Genomic DNA, 23,426 nt, shown 5'->3' on the forward strand with positions numbered 1-23,426 from the left:
TATATATATATATATATATATATATATATTTTTTCTTTTTTTTTTTTTTTTTTTTTTTTATTTTTATTTATTTTATTTTATTTATTTATTTATTTTTTTTTTACTTCCACATACTCCAGCAGGTGAGATGGAGAATGATTTGTGTCGGAGGAGCGATAGAATATAAATATTTAGTCTTATGAGATTTTCTATGCAACGATTTTCAATAGTGTCAGCATGAATCTGTCATACCTGGTTAGGGCAGAGGGAGAACAAGGTATATACACAGAAAGGGAAAAGTAGATGTGCCCTCTCCCCCACGAGGCTAAACTAATAACACGCTTACTTTCGATAATCTTCCTTTTCACGCCTTTTTTTCTCTGTCTGTCAGGGACCAAGAGGTGTGGATGGCAAAGCAGGACAAAAGGTATTGAGTTCCCTTTTCTTTCATTTGCAATTTGTAGTTAATCCCTATATGTATTGTGTGGAACTATAAATTTTGATGTGCTAGCACTATCCCTCCTAAAGCATAAGCTAGCAAAACTGCGAGAAACAAACTGCAGAAAATTCAGCAACATGAAATAATCCTAAAACAGCACCAGCTGTATGTAGGTGTAGATCTATAGCTGTGTTTCTACATCAATGAGAAGCATCTCAAATTAACGCTACCACCCCCTCACATCCACCCACACACATACACTACTGACTTTTACTGACATCTGCTAATTGCAATGACCAAAAATGCTTCCAATGCCATGTTCAGACACGATAACTGAAAGTAAACTTGCTTGGCAGGATGAGCTGGGAATAAATTGGATGTGTGTGTTTTTTGTTTATTTTGGCAGGGAGTATCGGGATCACATGGTGCCAAGGGAGAAAAGGTCAGCTTGGTCTCTGTCTTTAAGCTCAAACTTAAAACTATTTTCTGTTTTAGATGGCTTTATTCGCTTACAGGCCAGATACATTTTCTTACTAATTACCAAGCTTTGAATGTTTTCCTATTTGAAAGTGTTTTTTTTTCTCCCAACCTTGTTAGTTTTAAGATTTTAAATGTTGAGAGTCTGTTCCAAATTTTATGTAAATCAGTATTAGTGGATGCAATTTTGAAAATAACCTCTGTTAATGTGCTTCAGGGAGAGTCGTGTTCTTCATGCGTCAGCGTTGGCGAACTTCCTGCTAACCTCAACTCTGGGGTCATGACCCAAATGTTGCTGCAGGCGAAGGGGGAAAAAGGGGAGCCTGGGATTGGACAAAAAGGGAATCAAGTAGGTTTTTTTAATTGTTTTTTTTTTTTTCTTCTTTTTCCAAGTACAGTAAAGCACGTAAAGAGGAAAGAACAGAAACATGTTGTTAATGTTTTGTTTTTATTACAGTGCTAACGCACAAACATTAAAGTTGTTTATTATGAGGCCAAAACTCCATCAATTTTCAGTTCACCACTGTGGCTTTGAGAAACAGAAAGATTGGGAAAAAAGCTTGTTTCTGTGAATTTTGAGAGCAGTACACTGCATGAAATTGACACAATTTGCAAAAGTTTGAAATTAATTTACAAAAACAACAATGTTTTTTTTGGTGAAACATTGCAGAAACATCAATTAAAGTTCAGCAAGGTGATAAGTTGGACTTATCACCTTGGCAAGGCTGAATAGAAATTTTGAAATCACAAATAATTTTAACACAATTGCAGTTTTTTTATGATATTTTAAAGATTCTACAAAAAAAAAAAAAAAAAAAAAACCTCAGATGTGTGATGATGTCACTAATTTTCAAAGCTGTCAAAACTTACCAACACTTTGACAAAAGCACTCCATTATTCCTTCCACAATCGTTTTACAGTACAGGTACTTCTTATTCAGTTATGTATCAAAATATATAATGTAATTGTCTTCTTTAAACCAATATATCTCTCAGTGCTGCAGGTCATATTGTCACAATATGTGTGTTTCTGTTTGGTTTTCCTGATTTGAGTCCGTTTTCATTCTTGTGATTAATGTTGTGTTTTCTTAGTGTGCAGTTTATTTAATTCACTCCTGTGTTTCCTTTCAGTCTTAGCTTCCACCCTCAGTCAGTAGTTATCTATTGCTCAAAATGGTTTTCAAAATGGTGGTCAGTGAGTGACAGGCGCAGATTTACTGGTGCAATAGTGCCATTAATAGCCTATTTGCAACAAACATTTCTTTTGATCTTGGTTCTCCATACACTTTTAGCACAGTTTTTCCATCATAACATCTGCATTTTGCCAGCTTAGATTAATAATAATATTATTAATAAAGCTAAGTTTCAAATTCAAAACCCAATTGGACATTGCAAGACGATTGAGGTAAAGTATGTCAACATTTCAAACCATAGCTGGATTTGCACCATTCAAAATTTCTGAAACATTCTTGAGAACTTGTGATGCCTTCATTAAGTCTTCATTATACTTATTAATTTCACACTCGTTCTACTTCACAGGGGGAACCGGGAAGCGTAGGTTTACCTGGACAAGGAGGAGAGAAGGTAGGTAACACTAAAGTAGTGCAGCGAGTAGCTGACCTCAGTAGCTGACACGGCTTATATAAGAGGAGCTCACCCAGTAGGTGTCTGAGCAGGTCTCTTAATAGACTCCATCAGGAAGATAATCACAACAGTGTGCTAATTTTAGGACCCCAAACTGTCGACCATAGGGATATTCCTCAGCTGGAAATATATTAGTGAAGAGCCTAGGTACTCAAAAACCAATATCATTTGACATAGCTGCCTGTTAGGGCGAGACTTACTATGAAGGGTGAATTACCAATTTAAAAACTCATCCATTTTTAGCAATTCAGAAAATTCTGTAATTCTTTTTCTTTCTTTGCCTGTCTGCAGGGTAATGCAGGCAGCGCAGGCACTGATGGAAAGCCTGTAAGTTCCGCTTTAGTTCTTTGAAACTGAAAGTTCTGCTTCACAACCTGCTGATTTTACAAAATAAATTGTGATCCCATGTCAGGGAAAAACTGGACCAAGGGGACCGAGTGGCAAGAATGGACTAAAAGGTGAAAAGGTAAGGAAAAAAAAAAAATAATCCAAGATTTATTTTATTAACTTTGTTTCAATTAGGGTTGCACTTTAATTGTGTTTTATCAGTTAAAGTGTTCCAACAAGGTTAATATTAATGAAATAAAAATCCAAATTTTGTGACTGTTGTCTTTTTATATATGAATTTATTTGCTTTTTCTGACTACATGGCATTCTGTTTATTACAAAAACACATGAATAAGGAAATACTACAACCTTTTTTATGATGCCAAATAACCATAGTTATTTGTTCCAAAGTTAACTGAAGCATACTTAAATAAAATATTTATGAAAAAAATAAACAAAACAAATAAAAATAAAAACATTCACTCTCAAATTAAAAAATAAGCTTGTTTTTGCCAAAAATAAAGATATGCTTTAAGGCAATTTAGCATAAAGTTAGCTTATCTGTGCATTTTATTTCATAAATATGCAACAAGAAGAAACACACACACACACTGCTTGACCCTGACTGAGGACTTAGTTGGCAAAGTTCATATTTTAAATACATCCACACTTATAATGCACACTTTTCAGATACTTTCAATAACATATAAATAAAAAGTAAAATAAAACACACATGCACACACACACACAAAAAAAGTTGCTCTAACCACTCAAAGCAGCCCGAACACTGATATGAAAGACATGTGGCATGTATGCTTGATCATACCATCTCTGATTTAGTGATGTAAAAGTAAAGGGCATTTTATTAAAATCACAATGACAAAACTGTTTGAAAAATTGATAAAGAAAAAAAAAACTGTATGAATTGAAACAGCAGTTTCTGGATGAGAATCAACCTGTGAATATATTCAACACGTTGAACATGCCGTTGAACAGTTTAAGCAGTGCAGTAATTTTCCAGTCAATGAACTCATACATACATATTTAACATTAATGAACAGATTTGTGTTTGCCTTGTCTCAGAGCTTATTTAGTGTCACAACTTTTAACTATAGACACACTTTTGGGTGGCTGTGGCTGAGTAGACTGAGAGCAGTCTTCCAATACAAGAGTTGGGGGTTCCACCAGAGTTCAGGTGAACAGCCAGGAGACCATCCAGAGTGAGGAAGTTCAGGTAGACGGTCAGGAGACCGTCCAGAGTGAGGCGAAAGTTCTGGCGGGTGGTCAGGAGGACGTCCTTCATGGAACTGAAGCTCTGGCAGGTGGTCAGGATACCATCCATAACAGGGCAGGAGCTGTGTCCACCCAAAGAGCCTTAGGATCTGTGGCTCAATGGGTGTAATGGTAAATGGACTGTACTTATATAGCTCATTTCTATCTTATCGAGATACTCAAAGTGCTGTACACCTGTTTCCTCATTTAACCATTCATACAGCACTCAGAACTCTACATAGCTATTTGAACAAATCATTCTAAATAGACTAATCAGTGCTTTATCACATGCATACACTGATGGGACACACATCAGAAACTACAAGGGGTTCAGTGTCTCGCCCAGGGACACTTTGGCATGCGACTGCTGTTGGATTTGAATCCCCAACTCTCGCATTGGAGGACGACTGCTCTAACCACTCAGCCACAGCCGCCCTAGAGTCGATGATGGTGTAGATGGTGTAGAGACCACCAGGGAGCCTGAGGTTGTCATGGAGACTGGGGGAGCTGCAGATGTTGTGGAAACCAGGGGAGCTGCAGCTGGTGTAGAGCTCAAGGAGGCTGAAGCTGGCATAGAGATCAGGGAGGCAGCAGGTTGGGTAGATATCATGGAGGCTTCAGTAGTTGGTGAGAAACCAGAGGCATGGGCTACAACAAGCAATGGGACCAAGGAGGCTGAGCTTTCATGGGGACCATGGAGGCTGCAGCTGTAGTAGAGACCTCAGTGGCTGCAGTAAGTGCAGACACCTCAGGGGTTGTAGTAGGCATAACTGTCTCAGGGACTACAGTAGGTGTAGTTACTTCATAGACTGCAGGAGGCATAGGCACTTCATGGACTGCAGGGGGCATATACACTTCAGGGACTGCAGGAGGGATAGTCACTTCAGGGACTGCAGGATGTGTAGACACTTCAGGAACTGCATGAGGTGTAGCCACTGCAGGAACTGCAGGAGGTGTAGTTACTTCAGGGACTGCAGGAGGTGTAGCCACTTCAGGGACTGCAGGAGGTTTAGCCACTTCAGGGACTGCAAGAGGCATAGCCACTTGAGGGACTGCATGAGGTGTAGCCACTTCATGGACTGCAGGAGGCCTAGGCACTTCATCCACTGCAGGGGGCATAGAAACTTCAGGGACTGCAGGAGGTGTAGACACTTCAGGGACTGCAAGAGGCATAGCCACTTCAGGGACTGCAGGATGCATAACCACTTCAGGGACTGCAGGAGGTGTAGACATTTCAGGGACTGCAGAAGGTGTAGCAACTTCAAGGACTGTAGGAGATGTAGCTACTTCAGGGACTGAAGGAGGCATAGCCACTTCAGGGACTATGGGAGGCATAGCCACTTCAGGGACTAAGGGAAATGTGGGACCCTTGGGAGGCATGGGGCTCTCACAAGATGTGGAACTTTCATGAGGCGTATAACCTTACGATGTATGGGACATTCACAAGGCATGAGACACTCACAAAGCATGGGACACTCATGAGGCATAGTGAAACCCACTGGGAGACATTGAGGTAGGCTGTCACTCAGTCTCTACCACCTTGTAGATAGAGATGGATACCCATGAGGTTCAGTCTCATCAAGTCTTTGCTGCTTCATCGGCTAGGGTGGGCCCTCTGAAGACTTGGGACCCTCTGATGACTTGAGACCCTCTGCAGGTGTGGGATTCTGAAGACATGTGGCTCTCTACATATGTGGGACTCTGCAGATGTGGAATTATCTGCAGACTTGGGGCTCTTTGCAGCAACAATCTGAACATTCATGATGAACTCAGTGACCCTTCTCCTCCTCTGTTTAGGTGAGAAAAGTCTCCTTGCGGCCTCTCTCTCAGGCTGTACGGGGCCAAAACAAGGCAGAGTTCTTTGGAGAAGTCTTCAAATGAGTAACAAAAAATATAGTTTTGCTGCCATTCAGTGGTGCACCATATTTTGCCTTATCAGACAGTATAAAAATGACATAGGCGACCTTAGATTGCTCAAATTGGAAAGAGAAGGGTTGGAGCTAAAAATGGACCTTGCATTGAATGATCCACACTGGTCTGGTTCCCCTTGAAAACCTCCGGCGGTGAAAGATGAGGTTTGAGGATGGGGGATACATGATAATGAGGTTTGGGCTGATAAGGAGTCACATAAGGAAGAGGCTGTGAGATAGATGGTTAAACATGATATGGAACATGGTCATGATTTCCTGCATGTTATTCTCAAAATTTATTATGGCACCCCCGGCACCAGAGTGCCACTCTTGTGTTGGAGATTAGTCCATACTGGCCAGATTATACTGACAAGAAACTGCTTTTTGGATTCAACATTTCAGCCAGACAACAAAAGCATTTAATTAATTTTATTGGTTTGAAGTTGTTGGTGGGAGTTTGGATCCAGTCATGGGAATAGGTCTGCATAAATGATACAGTTAGTGGGCTGTAGGTTTCAGGAAGTGTGCTTGATAACATAAAACAGCCACTAACCTTCTCAGGTAGGTGAGGTGGGAGTGACCTGTCAAGGTTAGAAAAGACGGTGTCAGTGATGGTATTGGCATCATTGTACTAGTAGGTGAGCAGCTGCAGAGAGAGACCTTTAATACTGTGAATAGTTTTGATAGCAGGGCAAACTTAAACCGTGGTCCAAAAAGCTAAGCGGGGTCAAGCACTTGGAAGCAGAGGTCAAAAACAAATCCAGAGGAGAATCCTTAATCGAAAATCTGTATAGCAAAAAAAGGGTCATAGTTACCAAGGTCAGAAGGACAGAATAAACCAGACGTGGAGCAGGTAGGGTGGCAAATCCAAGAGACAATGTGTGATGTTGAGTCAAGAAAGTCAGGTGTGAACAAGAGTGTTCAATAAGCTGGCAGAGAACTTGCATGCATGGGGCTCTTATATAATGTGGTATGTATTGTCATCATTGTATGTTCACATACAAAGACGAAATTGTCTCTCTGCATTTAACCCATCCACCAACAGGTGGAGCAACGGGCAGCTATGAAAGCTGCCTGGGGAGCAAATGAGGATGAGGTGTCCTGCTCAGAGACACCACAAGGTGTGCAATGACCAGGGATCAAACCCAGGACCTTGGGGTCCAGAGTTGGCTGCCCTGCCCCTACACCATCTCTGTCCCCAATATAGAGTGTGCCGCAGGTGTAGGGCATGAGCGCTGATTGTTTTGGAGAAGTGGGTGAGGCAGGTGGCAGAGCGAGGAGATTATGACATGACCAATATACAAACCGTATTCCAAAAAAGTTGGGACACTAAACAAATTGTGAATAAAAACTGAATGCAATGATGTGGAGGTGCCAACATCTAATATTGTATTCAGAATAGAACACAAATAACAGATCAAAAGTTTAAACTGAGAGAATGCATAATTTAAAGGGAAAAATCTGTTGTTTCCAAATTTCATGGTGTCAACAAATCCCCAAAAAAGTTGGGACAAGTCTATTTTTACCACTGTGTGGCATCACCCCTTCTTCTTACAACACTCAAGAGACGTCTGGGGACAGAGGAGACCAGATTATCAAGTTTAGAAATAGGAATGCTCTCCCATTCATGTCTAATACAGGTCTCTAACTGTTCAATCACCTTGGGCCTTCTTTGTCGCACATTCCTCTTTATGATGCGCCAAATTTTCTCTATAGGTGAAAGATCTGGACTGCAGGCTGGCCATTTCAGTACCCGGATCCTTCTCCTATGTAGCTATGATGTTGTGATTGCTGCATAATGTGGTCTGGCAATATCGGGTTGAAAAATGCAGGGTCTTCCCTGAAAGAGTTGACGTCTAGATGGGAGCATATGTTGTTCTAGAACCTGAACATAGTTCTCTGTAATTATGGTGCCTTTCCAGACATGCAAGCTGCCCATGCCACAAGTGCTCATGCAACCCCATACCATCAGTGATGCAGGCTTCTGAACGGAACATTGATAGCAACTTGGGCTATCCTTGTCCTCTCTGGTCCGGATGACATGGCGTCCCAGTGTTACATAAAGAACTTCAAATCTTGAAGTTCCATGTGTAGATGAACAGATGCTCGGATATATTCATCAATTAACACGGATTCCTCATTTTTCTGGACTGAATAAAACGTGCATTGAATTTAAGGAAATGCAAACGTGAGACGTCATTTATATTTGACCCATCAAAATGAATGCGGTCATTTATTTACAGAATCAAAGTTTAACATCAAACATTTACATTAATTTGGCAAATTATGAAAATAACAACATAAGCAATCAATCAGGAAAAATCATACGGCCATGATTTTTCCGTTGCTTCACCACAGACATTTATGAAACTGTACAATTATGATCTTTTACCCACACGGATGTGGATGAGCATTTTACACAGACATTTCTAAATATCTGGAAGTATATCTACTTGATAGAAAGTTTAAAGATGGGAAAGAAGTTTAGAGGGAGTAAAGATGGTATGGGAGGGGAAGTGTTCACCAGAATTGACACTCTCCGTCAGAACCCAGCTCTCCCCGGTACGCTTGGTAGGAAACTTGACTCGTTACCTCTCTGAAGTTAATCAGCAGATATGGAGCTCCGTTAACGCTACCTGTCCAGCGTCTCCTTAGGATGCTGTGAATCGTCAGAAGTAGTAGCGAGTGAAAATGTTATAATCCCATGGAACTCGGAAGAGCTCTGTTGTCATGTCAGGATCATCCTGTCTCTCACAGAACTGGGCTTCTCTCACAGAACTGGTTGGACTGTGTATCCAGCAGAACTCCAACAGCACTCCATCAGAACTGAACAGAACTGTCCCAGAACTGTTCCAGCACCATCCCAGAGCTTCTAACAGAACTGTGTAGTTTACAGATCTCGAGCAGAGCCTCAACAGAACTGAGTAGACCAGGAAGTACCGACATTTTAAAGAACTGTTTTCCGGTCCACTTTTGGGAGTATTCCCATTGGTCAGAAACAACCAGACGGGGTGTGTTTTGTGACGTAAGAGGTTAGAAGACAGCAAGAATTGTTATGAAACAGATCAGAAATGTTCTCACAGACAGAGAGAGTTTTGTTTTGGCGCGTTTCAGAAACAGGTGCCAAACTTCTATATTTACGTCTGAGAGGATTCTAAAAACATGCCAACAACTTGTTTTGCGTTTGACTCCAACCTTGGACCAACTTACACTTGCTCATTCAAAAGCAGAAATCAGAAAAGGCATAATTACTCTGTAACAGCTTTGACATGAGTTCTAACTTTGCGTGAGAAAAAATCATTACACAGTTAATAAAATTGATTAGTTCACTGCAACATCTAAAATGGTTTGAACTAAGACACTTTGATTATCAACATTTGTAAAATAGTAATGATAATAAAACAGAGAGTGTTCTTTTCACTTGAATCTTCAAGAGAGAAAGTCTCAGGATGGGTGAACCTGTATTTCTGGATTCAAATCAATGAAATGACAGTTCCTGTCCCACAAGGTTCTTAAGGTCAAGATTTTTGACCTTAGACTTAGTTTTTGACATGGGCCTAGTCCACTACACATGATTTGGTAGATTATAGTATTTTATCAGTTATGTATAGGGCTCAAAATAACACATTACCATTAAATATCCAAAGAAATTTTGTTAAAAGACAAAGTTGTTACAATCTTAAGGGGATAGAAATATTTGTCAAACCAAAATTCAGAACTAGTCTGAAGGGAAGGTCTACCTCAATCCAAGGAGTTGGATTGTGGAATGGTCTAGAGAGTGATGTAAAAAATGTCAAGTCAATGTGTACATTTAAGAAAAAGATCAAATCTAGATTGTTAAAAAAGTATATATGAAGTAGCTTAGTGTGTGTTTTTTATTAGAATTAGAAAAATTAGAAAGTTATTCATTTTGTTCTGTTACTTGAAAATTAATATGTCTGAAATAATTGTTTGAAAAAAGGGGCAGATATAATAAGATGTTTTTTCTTCTTTCTGCTGCCTTTCATTTTAAATTTTTTTTGTATCTTTTTTATATATTGTTATGGAATTGTTAAATCGTGACTCATCTGACCACAGAACAGTCTTCCATTTTGCCACACTCCATTTTAAATGACCCCTGGCCCAGTGCAAACGTCTGAGCTTGTGGAGCTTGCTTAGAAATGGCTTCCTCTTTGCACTGTAGAGTTTCAGCTGGCAACAGCGGATGGAATGGTGGATTGTATTCACTGACAATGCTTTCTGGAAGTATTCCTGAGCCCATTCTGTTATTTCCTTGACAGTGGCATTCCTGTTTGAGGTGCAGTGATGTTTAAGGGCCCGGAGATCACGAGAATCCAATAGAGTTTTACGGCCTTGACCCTTATGCACAGCGATTGTTCCAGATTCTCTGAATCTTTTGATGATGTTATGCACGGTTGATGATGATAACTTAAGTCTTTGCTATTTTACGCTGGGTAACACCATTCTGGTATTGCTGCACTATCTTTCTGCGCAACAATGGTGTAATTGGTGATCCTCTTACCATCTTGGCTTCTGAGAGACACTGACACTCTGAGAAGCTCTTTTTATACCCAATCATGTTGTCAATTGACCTAATTAGTGTTAATTGGTCTTCCAGCTGTTCGTTACATGCACAATTTCCTTTTTCCAGCCAATTATTGCTACTTGTCCCAACTTTTTGGGGGATTTGTTGACACTGTGAAATTTTGAATCAACATATTTTTTCCTTTAAAATGTTACATTTACTCAGATTAAACGTTTGATATGTCATCTATGTTATATTACGAATAAAATGTTGACATTTGCCATCTCCACATCATTGCATTCAGTTTTTATTCACAATTTGTTTAGTGTCCCAACATTTTTGGAATCCGATTTGTATAATGACACATTGGGCAAAGATCCCACCTTTAATAATAACCAGATTTAGTGCAAAATAATTGACTTTGTGATAAAAGTGATGATTATTATTCAAAACATTTGATGTTGTATACGTACAATGTTAAATAGTCTTTATATGCTTAACATATATCTACTTTTGAAATATCTTTTAAATTTGATTTGCATATGATATTATTTTAAAAAGACATATTGTTAATTTGGCACATAATTGTTAATAGGTTTATTTTACAATGTCATATGTATTATGCCTTATTTAATATTATTAATATTATTATTATTATTATTGTTATTATTATTAATTAATTTTATTTTATTTTTATAGGGAGAACAAGGGCCACCTGGTGTTGGTGAATATGGCCAAAAGGGTGAGAAGGTACAGTATATGTAATTAAAAGTTTTACTAATGTGTATTTTAGCCTAATTGTCATGCAAAATAATCTGTTTGACTTCTTGCTCCTCCCCAGGGCGAGTGCAGTGTTTATCAACCAACAGCACATGACAGCCAGCCCAACGGATTTCCCGAGGGACAAAAAGGTGAACCCGGCCCACCAGGTTCACCTGGACCACCAGGACTTGGAGCTGATGGCAAACAGGTTTGATGGAGCACTAAGAAAATATATCTATTACACAAATGTTTGCACAGTACAATAAATTTCAATTTGCACGTGCACATGCAGTTAGGAGGAATGTTTTCCCAAGTGCAAAATAGTAAATGTAGAAGCAGGTAAAAACAGTCAGTTTCCACAGTAGCTTACTTCTATTGAGGTTGAACAGCTAAACTCCCTCAAACTGATTTATGCTATTTGACTGAATTGACTACAGAGTAGTTGGAATGGCATACCGTGTACAGTCATCTTATTTATTCTCTTGGATGTTTCTTTTGTATACAAACAATTTTAATATATGTTTATTACAGTTTTTGTCTATAAAAAATAAAATTAAAAAAAATACATGATATGATATAATGTCCTATAGCTGAAATCCACCTTGAGCACAATAACAAGAAATCAAAACAAGGCTACATTGATTCATTGTGATTAACATTACAACCACTGTCAACAAATTGCCATCAAAATTAAGATCAGAGAATGTCCACAGCATCGGTGCCAGTTCTTGGCATCCTATGTTCCTGCAGGCTGAAACAGAGTAACTTCCATCTGGATGTGTTAAAAGTTTGTGATACTGAAATATTTTACCCTCCAGGGCAGGTCTACTCATAATGCTCAATGTGTAAACATGATATGTGAGAGTACTTGCTAGGTACACTAACTTCCCATATATCTATTTCCCCTACTTTGATTACATGCTAAGTCATTCATGCCAGCTGTTTGATTTGTATCTGTATTGGTAGAAATGTGTTCAGCACTTGCAGATAACTGAGCATGTATCTTTACTTTCACAGGGAACAACGGGCCTGCCTGGTGCTAAGGGAGAGCAGGTATGTTTCTGGTTTAAGTATTCTACTGATTTCCTTTATAAATAGATGTTCTGTATGTATTTTCACAAACTCGGTGAGATCCTGCTGGGACTCAGCAAGACATTCACACCACATTAAAAAAAGTCCCGTTATCAGCTAAGAAGTTAAAACCAACTAATCAAGCCTCTTGGGTGTTACACCAGTCTTCTAAATAACCTAGTATCCACACAAAAATCAATCTTTCTTAAAATATAAAAAAAGAAAAGAAAAAGAAAAACGTGGAAGGTTTTAAGACAAAACAGCTATCCTTGATTTAACAACAGCACTGAACAAGATTGCAGAAAGCTGAGACCCTCCTACCCCCAGCTTTATTTTATACCACCAGATTTGCTGTTGGGAACATTTAACCAAAACATCTGGGATGTAAATCTGCCATCAACAGAGCCAGGTAGCTTAAACATAGCATAAAATCTATTTATGGAATCACTCCACTTCAGCTTCAAAGAAGAGACGGTCAGTTCCTAAAACCCTAACAGTTAAACCATTTTCTTCATTAAGAATTAAATAAATAACCACTTAATCCATTCCAGTAAATACCTCTGTTGCATCAGTTTTACTCTAGTTGCACTAAACACAGCTCTGTGGCTGCTTAAACATGTTACTGTTTCTTCGTTGCCAAATCCTACCAGGGCGAACAAGGAGACAAAGGAGAGATGGGACTGAATGGTGTTCCTGGAGTCCCAGGACCTCCTGGAGGTCCTGGTCTGAACGGACTGAGGGGCTTAAAGGGAGAGAAGGTAAATGGGTAGATTCCAGAAATGTTCAGTTCACCTTGCAGCTGAATGATTCGTATTGTTTGATGATTGGTACCAATTTTTTTGTTCAATTAATGTACTTTGTAAAGTTGCTATTATTTTAAGTTTACACTTAATTGCTGGTCAACACCCACTTTAAAGTCATGTTCTAGTGCCAAAACTTGTAAAATTGCCTTCTTTAAAAGTAACTTTTATTTTCCAGAGAGTTTTTTATAGCATGTTTTGGATTTTTTTTTTTTCCCAGGGGGAGGCATGTACAAGCTGTTCTTCTTCTGGGCCTGCAATTGGGGATGGTGTAGCTGTGCCAGGCCCCAAAGGAGAGAAAGGAGACTCTGGGCCCCCTGGATCAGGAAAGCCTGGCAAGAATGTGAGGGAATTTTGAACCAGCTTTATTTCAGCTCTGTAGGACTCTACTACAGCTGTATGGGAACTATTGGTTAATCTACCTTTGTACATTTTAGGGAAATCCAGGTATTCCAGGTTTACCTGGGTCACCTGGTTCCAAAGGAAGTAAGGTATTAATGTCCTTTTTTTTTTTTAAATTATTATGTACCAAAAAAAAAAAAAAAAAAAAAAGCAAATACAGAGTTTGACATTTTTATGTGATGGTTTGCTGTCATTTTGACCTGCGGTATATTTTACCCTTTCTAGGGAGAAGCTGGCGCTGCAGGATTTGGCCTTCCAGGACCACAGGTAAGGCCATTGTGTTTAATAGATGAGTCAATATTTCTTTAGAAAACCAAACTTTAGAAATCCTGTGTATTTCTTGTCCCAAACCATTTGATTCATTGCAGAGTGATGTGGTTTTAACAGGAGAAATTGATAATCTGATTCATTATCTTATTATGTGTATTATAGGGTGAAGAGGGACCAAGGGGTCTCCCAGGACTTGTAGTAAGTATCTCACATTTCTTAAGCCTTGCTTTTTTGCTTCACATATTCAGAATTCAGTCAAATGATTGTATTTTATGCAGGGACCTCAGGGTGTTCAAGGATCACCGGGCCCTGTTGGACCAGCAGGGGGAAAGGTAGCCTTTAAGATGGTTGTCGTGGTGGTGGTTGGGGAGGGGTGTTACTTAAATGATTACATCTATAACCAGAAGAAACCTTGGCAAACTTCAACGGTGGGTGTTTCTCATTTGCAGGGCTCCAAAGGTGACACAGGACTTCCTGGGCCTCAGGGGCCCACAGGTTTAGGAGTAGCAGGGCCTCCGGTAGGATTAAAACACTTTTTTTGTGAAACTGACCTGTGATTTATTGCTATATTGTTCTCACACTTTGTGCCCAATTTACTTTCAGGGTAAAGACGGAGCCCCAGGCTCAAGAGGACAACCAGGAGCTGATGGCCAACATGTAAGTTTTCTTGCTCTTTTAGTAACACACTCTGCTAAAGGCAGGGGCCAAGCGATAAAAAAAAAAAAAAAAAAAACTTGCCCATGTGCCTGTGCTTGCCCATTTAAAGTTTCAGAAAGTAATGCATGGGTTAGCATCTGATTATCTTTTGGAGGTATCTTGATTCAAGATGACTGCCACAGGGAAGTTACGATTACAAAAATAAAATAAAAAAAAGGTTCTACTTCTTAGTGAATTTTAGAGATATTGAGTGAAGTTTTGGTATGGTACTTGCTGAGACTGATCCTCAATTTGTACTCTGACCCCTAACTGATTGTGGGGAATCTGTGACTAGAACTTTGCCATAAAACATTGAATTTGACTCTGTTAGCAAATATCACATAACCCACACAATTATTTCAAAGAGCCTTTCAGAAAGTCATTGGGAGAGCATTACTGCTGATTGACTTTTGGCCTCTGGAGCCAGTTCACATTAGAAAATACAAAAATGATATTTATTCAGTCAGTTCTGACAATATTGAGCAACAATGTTGTCTGATTGTCATTCGTTCATAATATTAGCACCGCACATTGTCCCAACATCTTTGTTTAGAACCTTGGAATTAACTGTCGGGGTCGACCCTGTTTGTCTGTTAGCAAAATATCTCATAAACCACTGCAAGGATTTCAACAAGCAATTATTGGCGATACATCTTGAACTAATTAACTTTTAGTCAACCCAAGATGGCCACCACCACTAACTGATATTAGTCTACACAAAAATAATGACACCTCAGAAAATTTTACAGATTACGAGCTAAAATTTGGTGTGGTAGTAGCCGGATTACAGTCACCGTGCATGCGCCAAACACTAACACATCATGCAAGAACATATAGGATCTTGCATTATCGCATAATGATCATATCATCATGATGATCAGCATTGGTGATTCATCAAATTGAATTTTGAGGTTTGACCAAAATTACCATACCTCCATATGTTCTTAACATAAATATATAACATTAACATACAATAAGTATAATTCTACTTCTCTTGCATGACAATTGGCAGACAGTGCATTGCTTAAAGAGAAGTGATGCATTTATTATCTCAAAGCATTATGCATGTTTTTGTTACCGTAATTTGCTTCAGCATTTGAATAAAAAAAAAGTCAAAAGCCAAACGTGTTTGCATGTTTGGGTCTGTTTAGTGTTTTATGTTTTATCTAGTTTCTATGGGAATTGCCTTTGATCTAGGCAATGCCTGCAACCATCTCATCCTCTGCTCTCTCATCTGTGCTCGGCCTTTGAGCTTTCATGTGAAACAACAAAGCAGGAGTAACTAGTTTTGTGTCCTGTCTCGTTCTTTTGTAGGGACATGATGGAGCTAAGGGGGACAAGGTAAGTCTACCGTTTTGTTTGGATGACACCAACCAGAGGGGTTTGAATACATAAGGGCAGACCAGATGGTAATCACCAGAGATGGCTTAACACCCTGCCAACTCCACCCTGCCTTAGACACACACAGACACTTGTGCTGACACGCACTTGCGCACGTCGACCCGAGGGCCACAGACAGAGTAGCAGCGGAGGTGACAAGTGTGTCGTTGTTGGCAGACGAGAAGTCTTGCAGGCCCAAAGAGAGTGCAAGTGTACGAGACAATTAATTACTGCATGTTTCAGGGCCACGAGTCCAGACTGTCACTGTGAGCAAGGGAAAAAATGAAGAACCAAAGGAGGCAGAGTGTAAGGGTGGAAGACAAAAGATGCAAGTGTTTATAGAAGCTTATTTCAAAGACAAAAATGAAGTTGAATGATATGGGGAAAGGGGTGTTTTAAAAGAAAAAAGCACAAACTACAGATGTTACATAAACAATGCTTTATTTTATCTTGCCTTTTTGCCGTAACAATGGCAGTATTATAGAATATGGACTCAGTTTTGCAAGCATAGAATTGTGGAAACTGTTTCACTTGAACTTTCTCAACGGCTCCATTTTTCATGTATATTCCAGGGTGAACCAGGACAGTGCAACTGCATCACGCCAGGGCCGTCAAGTGTAGGCGGACCTGTGAGTACACATTTGCAAATGCACAAACTCAGAGGCAGGTTTTTAATTAAACAAGCATGTCTGCATCACTTTGGATTGACTACAATGACTCTGGAAAGTTTAAATCTGACTCCACGAGAGATGCACTGAGGGGAAAAAAAACAAAACAATGCATGGTTCTTTCTTATCCCCTTTCTTCTGTGGTTTGACATTTGTTGACAGTTATTTTTAACTTCCCACCGTGCACCTTTGCTACTCTGATTTAGCCTATTTTTGCCTTCCAGGGAGCTCCAGGAGCTGCAGTAAACACGTGGCAGCCCGGGCCTCAGGTCTGATCTGTCAGCCAGCAGAACTGTCTGAAAACCAACATTTTCTCTGAAAGCTTTGGCTCGTTTTCATGTTACAAACCTTATTTAGTTTGTGATTGTGAATTATTTGGTTTCATTTGTGCTCATTCTTTGGATGTTGCAGGGTCCCCCAGGCCCTCCTGGCCCTCCAGGCCCCCCCGGACCTCAGGGAGTGACTGGAATCCAAGGACCCCAGGTAACAGACAGAGCTTGCTGGTTGGTGATTAGAATATATGTTCAGTTCAATTTAGGAGCTGCTTCATTTGCCTGAATTGAACTGGAATGTGTGGAATGTGCTGAAAATGATAGTTTTGATTTTTTTTTGAAGTGGGATTCTGTGAAAAGGTTATGAATAATTATAACTTATCTAAACAGATCTTTGAACTATCTCAATTTGAAGAATTAGAGTTTATTATTGACCACTGTTTCCTAAAACAACCTCATCTCAGAATTTGCACATCAAGGAAACACTATTTTATAAACAGTTACTATTTTTTTGTCATACCTAGAATTTTGTAGTCATTTATGAATGCCAAAGTTGGTATCATCAGCTAGCTGTATCACTTCTGGTTCAACCTGGTACATCTGGCTGGAACATTCTAATATTTCTGCTGGCACAAATGTGTAATGCTAAATAAACGGCAATGTAATGTTCTATGTAAAGAAACAAAAACTAATAAAAAATGTATGAATCTCTATAACATTTTTGAGATTGGACTTCTTTTAACATGGGAGCAACCCACTGTGGTTGTAGCCCTACGGGAAAAGTCATTTCTTGCCAATCTGGTCAAAATTAAACTCTTTCTCTGAATTGGACATTCAAAGAGCTATCTACAACAGATAACATATTATTTATTTACAAGCCTTCAACAAAACCCTACTTCAGAGAATCTAAACTATAGCTTTAACGTACTGATGGAAAATGTTCAGCCCATTTCAAGTGCTCTGCATTTTCAGTGTTTCAGACTCATCTCATAATGGATTTATTGATTATTTTTCTCTTTCCATAATTATCTGCATTTACGTATTATTATTATTACTACTACCTGTATTATTACTACTATTCTTCTTATTATTATTATTATCATCTTCATCATCATCATCATCATCATCATCATTATTATTATTATTATTATTACTACTACCTGTATTATTACTACTATTCTTATTCTTATTATTGTTATCATCTTCATCATCATCATCATCATCATCATCATTATTATTATTATTATTATTATTATTATTATTATTATTATTATTATTATTATTATTAGTAGTATTATTAGTAGTATTATTAGTATTATTATTCCTTCACTGCAGTGTCCCAAATTAGAGTTTTCAGTTCAGCCCAAGATCTTAGTGCTGATCTGAAAGCAAATGAAGGAAAAATGATTTTTTTTTTCCATTATAATTGCACTTTTTTCTCCTTCATTTCTATTTTTAGTTTTTATTTTATTTATTTTTTGTTTTTGTTGTTGTATTTGTTTACGTGACATTAAATTGAGTGTACTAACTGTGCACATACAATAAATTAAATAGAGAGAGCTAATTTTATTAAAATCCTTCTGGAGTCCCAAAATTGAACAATCAGTGTTATGCTTAGTTCAATGATACAGCTTTTAGCTGGGCCTAGCTTGAAGTTACAATGTGCACCAAAGAGTTATAAATGTTTTTGTAAAAACAATGTCTATTAATTAGTGATTATAATTCTGTGATCTATTAGGGGTGTAACGGTACGCTAAAATCACATTTCGGTTCGGTTCAGTTTCAAGGAGGGCTCGGTTCGATTAATTTTCGGTACAAAATGGCCAAAATAAAGACTTACAAAATGTTTATTTTGATAATATGCCAAGTAAACAAGTTCAGTCATTACTGACTTCTTAGCTGGAGGTGATCTGCTGGATGAAGAAGACTCAGCTGCTATTATCCTCAGACTGCAAACAACACAGAGATAAAAAAAAAAAAAAAAGACTTAATATGATTATAATTTTAAATTTAAAAAGTTAACTAGATCACAATAATACAATACCTTTTCTTGCACGGTCATCATATGAGGTGGTTGAATATCCTCTCTTGCTAATCATCATTGTGGCAGGGCTTTAAATATGTGCTCCAGGGCTTGTTGACAATATCAATTTTAGTGTTTTCATAAAGTTCTGCTACAATTTTTTGGCTTAAGTGTTGATGTGATGGGATGTCGTAGGCAGCAGGGCTCAAGATCTTTATGCTTAAAGCCGGCAAATCAACAACATTCGGACATAGATCCAGAGCTTTAAAAAATCCTACAGCTTGTGTTATTGTTTTGGACCGATCTGAATTAGCTGATAAAGGTTGTTTAAATGCTGCTGCTATTGGTCTTTGCACCATGCTATATTCACATTCGGATAATGTTGTTTCAAGTGTATTGACAAGTTAGACATGTTGCCTGAGGCAGATCCAATCAACAAAACAACGTCGACACACAGCTTTGGGTTTGTTCAGTTGTCTTTTAACAAGAAAGCCATAACGTTCCCAAGCAGGAGACCACAACGAGATGGCTTGTTCGTTGCCTGTTGGGCTGCTAATGCTATGTGTGCTGCAAGATAATAGCGCCATGCTGAAACACGCTTAGGAACTTTAGCTCTGTGGCGCATCGTTTCTCGTTATTAAAATTTAATGACTGAAATAATAACCAAAGCTTTACACATGTGGACTGAACCGACCATGCCATACCGAAACGGTTCAATACACCCACGTGTACCGTTGCACCACTATGATCTATTATAGCCATAGTTGTAGTCCTATTATGATGGGAGTAGCAATCATACTACTTTTATTATATTTTAATTGTGTAAGAAATTAAACCACCTTTTTTTTTTTTTTTTTTTTTTTTTCATTTTTGAACCATGGTGTCAAAACATAAAAAAAAAAAAAGTAAGTCATGTTGAGTCTGAAACATAAAATGTAGTAAATGTGAATGGGTCTGATAGCTTTCCTGTGGCTCTGTATGATGGAGGCTTTCAGCTTGGGCCTTTGGGTTCAGCCATAAGGCTTTGACATGCTTTGCTTCGTACGGGGTTTCATAATATGCATGTAGGAAATGGACTGACAGAATACAAAGTATGTGTGCAAACGCTTGAACATAAATAGATTAAAGAGCAAATCAAGTTTCTATAAAGCACTAACCCATGTAGAGCTTCAAGCTTTAACGCAAATTGAAAGCGATTAAGAAGGCTTTCAGAATGTCAGCTGAGACATAAACAGTTATTTGAAGGTTTGGATCTAAATGAGAAAGTCTGCAAATTGGTGCAATGATTCCTCTTTAGTGTTAATTTCACTGATCTGTAAAGTGTTTTAATTTAAACAGACCTTCAAATAAAGTGAAAATGCTGTAAGAGTCAAAGGTGCTTCAGTAGTAGGGAATGCATTGAAGAAGTCATGTCTTCGACAAGGGTGCATTGGTGTTAATCGTTGAACTCAAGACCGTTCATAAACAAATACGCAGGATTGTGTTTTGTTTGGACTCTTAAATTGATTAGAGCTTTGAGGCATGGCAGTGATTTTATTGTTTTGACCCTGCTCCTTTGGCTTTGCCTAAACCCTTGGTGGAGATGGGAGTGGCCGACCCTTGATCGGCAACAAACCAGTTCAACCTTAGTTCCTTCTTTCAGGGTATCCCTGGAAACGACGGGATACCAGGGCAACCGGGTATTCCTGCACAACATGTAAGTAAATATAGAAAGATGAAGGCGAGGTGGCTCAAATCTACTGATACACTTTATGAGGTCTTATGTATACATCATACAAATGCACTTTTTTTTTTTTTTTTGTTCAGCAAGTATAAAAACTTTATTGGCAATAACTCTATGGGGACTTTGTCAGGAACACAGGGCTAGTGATAATTGTGTTAGGGCAAGTTTATGAGCAAATGTGTGGCTTGGTTCTGCTTGCTGCACTTTATTTATTGAAATGACTGAAGGCATGCATATGTAATTTGCCTAATAACGTGATAGTGTGCCTCAGTGCACTGTGTGTTAAAGGGAGAAATGTTCTTGAAAGTGTAACAATTGTTGCTTAAACTTAGACCTTCAACTGAATCATTTGCAAAAATAGTCTCTCTCTCTCTTTCACTCTCTCTCTCTCTCTCTCTGTCCTCAATACTCACTTATATGCATATGTTCAAACTTAGCTCTTTTTTTTGGATCCCATTAGTGACTTCTGCGGGTATTATTTCTTTAAAAGTAACAGCTTGGCTCTCAGGATGCTCACCGACAGGTGTGTCTTTAAAAGACAACATGGTACACTGAGATGTAAAAAAAATAAGTTAGCAATTTCCAGAGTGCATCAGAGGAACAGCATACAGAGAACCTTCCTTTGAGCATATCTAATGCACAATGCCTTTTTCTAGCTCACATAGCAGCCAATAGTGTATGCACCATATAATAGCCTTCCGAGCTAATAGCTACAGTTTGAACAATATCAAATGGGTCAGTAATGGCTTTGATAACAAGCCAGGTGCAACTGACAGACTTTCCCAGAGGAAAAGGTCTCACTTCTGTAATATTAAGCTGACTTTATTCTGAAGTAAATGTACTTGGGTGTGTAGTGAGCAGGTCTGGTTTAGAATATGTGGAGTAAATACATTTTTTTATGTATTTTACTGGACATGCTCTCCAACATAAAACTGGGACATCTTGGCTTTGTATTAAGGGTAAACTCACTGACAAAAAAATAACAAAATAAAAAAAATGCTTATACAGTAGAGAATGATGACAATGTAATGAAATTATATAATGTGTATGTTGCATCAGGATTGGACACACACAACAATGTATTGTGTAAAAGACCCATACAGCCGTTGTACAGTATCTTTTGCAGCATCTTGGCCCACATCTGTTGCAACTGACCCTTGAGATCCTGCTGATCAGAATTGGGTCAAGGTTGACTACCGAACTGATTCCGCAAATGTTTCTAGTGTAGGACTGAAGGTTCTGGCTGGTCACAGGGGGACCACAACATTGAGCAGATTGTCCGTTAACACACTTGTCATATGTGGACATATATTGTCTTGAAGAAAGACTGTGCCAGGGGCTGTCTGAAAAGAAGGGAATGCCATGTAATGCAGAATGTCCCTGATGCAACTTGTAAATGTTGTCACCAAATCCAGAAGATGGACCATCTTTAACTCCCTGCACCTTCAGTCTGGTGCAGATCACACCTGAAGACCTCTGTCAGGTCAATGACATAGCAAAGACATGGCTGTCCTTTTGGTGTGACATGATATGATGATGACTGATGGCTTTGCCCTCAATGATCCCTGAATGGGATGTGATGACCTGAAGTCATACTTTATGGCCCTCAAACATATACTAGGTGTAACTGTCACCTTTTCTTGGGTTTTAGAACCCAGCAATACAGACTGAAATTATGAGCTCAGGCAAAAAAAAAAAAAAAAGTATATATATATAAAGGAACTTTAATGAGGTTACTAAAGAGGCTGCTGTGGCCGCAAAACTTGCAGCATATTTGAGTATACACGATGAGACCAGATGTCAAACTAGAGAGCACAAACAATGGCAGACTGAAAAGTGAGGTGAAGCTGGGAGACTGTAAAGGGAAACTGGGGACATCCCACCAAAGTGCCGTGTTAAAGAAATACAAATGTATATCCCTCATAATGCAGAACTAGGATTCATCATTGAACTTGACTTCACTCATCATTATTCCATACTTTACATTACGGTATGCAGGCAGTTTTTATTCTGGTGTTGACTGCAGCTTATACAAGTAGTATGACTAATGCTGGGCATCAAGACTATCCAATACCTATGTCACAAAGACAGGTGCAGATGTCATTGAGTTCTGTAAAGCTTGGTGCACAATATGTTTTCCCTTAATGAAGTCCATCTTGGATGATCAAAACCTTCATGAAGTGTGTAGCTGCCTTCACATACCCAATAGTTCTAACATCAGGCCACAGTGACATCTGTAAAAGAGGAATACAGATAGTTGTACAATATGAACACTCAGCTTCATCAAGTCCACATTATAACCTCAATCAACTTGCCAAGAGTTGATGACGTTGCTTAAATAATCTACAAGGTATGCTCTGTGTTCAATGAGCTGTCAGATTGTGTAGTAACTGTCTGATACCACTATTTCTCCTCTCATGATGTCATCATTATTACTATTCGGAGGCTTTCAACACCAGCTAATTTCTGTTTGATCCTGTATGCTCCACACTGGTTTGTCGTCATTATCTGCATCGTTTGTATGTATATATTCTGATTTACCTCATTTTGTATATTACTTTGTGTGTTACCTGTTGTTTTGTCTGTACAGCACTTCGGTTGCCCTTGTCGCTGTTTTAAGTGCTCTATAAATAAAGTGGTATGGTACGGTATCATTTAAGTCCTCTGGAGCCTGTTACAGATGTGACAGTTCCTTGTAAATCCAACCTGCAAACTCATTGCTGGTCTGCCTTTTTACTAAACTGCATGCAAATTGGACCAATTTTTGTAGTCATCAACTCTTTCTTT

General features: G+C 38.7%; 1 protein-coding gene across 1 annotated transcript in view; it reads left to right on the forward strand.

Annotated features, from left to right (window-relative positions):
* col16a1 (collagen, type XVI, alpha 1) overlaps window positions 1–21,925 on the forward strand; it is a gene marked incomplete in the record, with an annotated part of 59,772 nt that extends 37,847 nt beyond the window's left edge. The window contains 20 exon segments of the mRNA XM_037693658.1: window positions 825–860; window positions 1,113–1,244; window positions 2,434–2,478; window positions 2,830–2,865; window positions 2,951–3,004; window positions 11,272–11,322; window positions 11,414–11,542; window positions 12,352–12,387; window positions 13,056–13,163; window positions 13,426–13,548; window positions 13,643–13,696; window positions 13,833–13,874; window positions 14,040–14,075; window positions 14,156–14,209; window positions 14,327–14,395; window positions 14,481–14,534; window positions 15,888–15,914; window positions 16,526–16,582; window positions 17,033–17,104; window positions 21,863–21,925. Coding sequence (XP_037549586.1) covers window positions 825–860; window positions 1,113–1,244; window positions 2,434–2,478; window positions 2,830–2,865; window positions 2,951–3,004; window positions 11,272–11,322; window positions 11,414–11,542; window positions 12,352–12,387; window positions 13,056–13,163; window positions 13,426–13,548; window positions 13,643–13,696; window positions 13,833–13,874; window positions 14,040–14,075; window positions 14,156–14,209; window positions 14,327–14,395; window positions 14,481–14,534; window positions 15,888–15,914; window positions 16,526–16,582; window positions 17,033–17,104; window positions 21,863–21,925 — 1,278 coding nt within the window.
* Between the last annotated feature and the right edge of the window lie 1,501 nt (window positions 21,926–23,426).

This window comes from Nematolebias whitei, chromosome 19 (assembly GCF_014905685.2).
Source record: "Nematolebias whitei isolate Nwh7 chromosome 19, NemWhi1, whole genome shotgun sequence".
Lineage (NCBI taxonomy): Eukaryota > Metazoa > Chordata > Actinopteri > Cyprinodontiformes > Rivulidae > Nematolebias > Nematolebias whitei.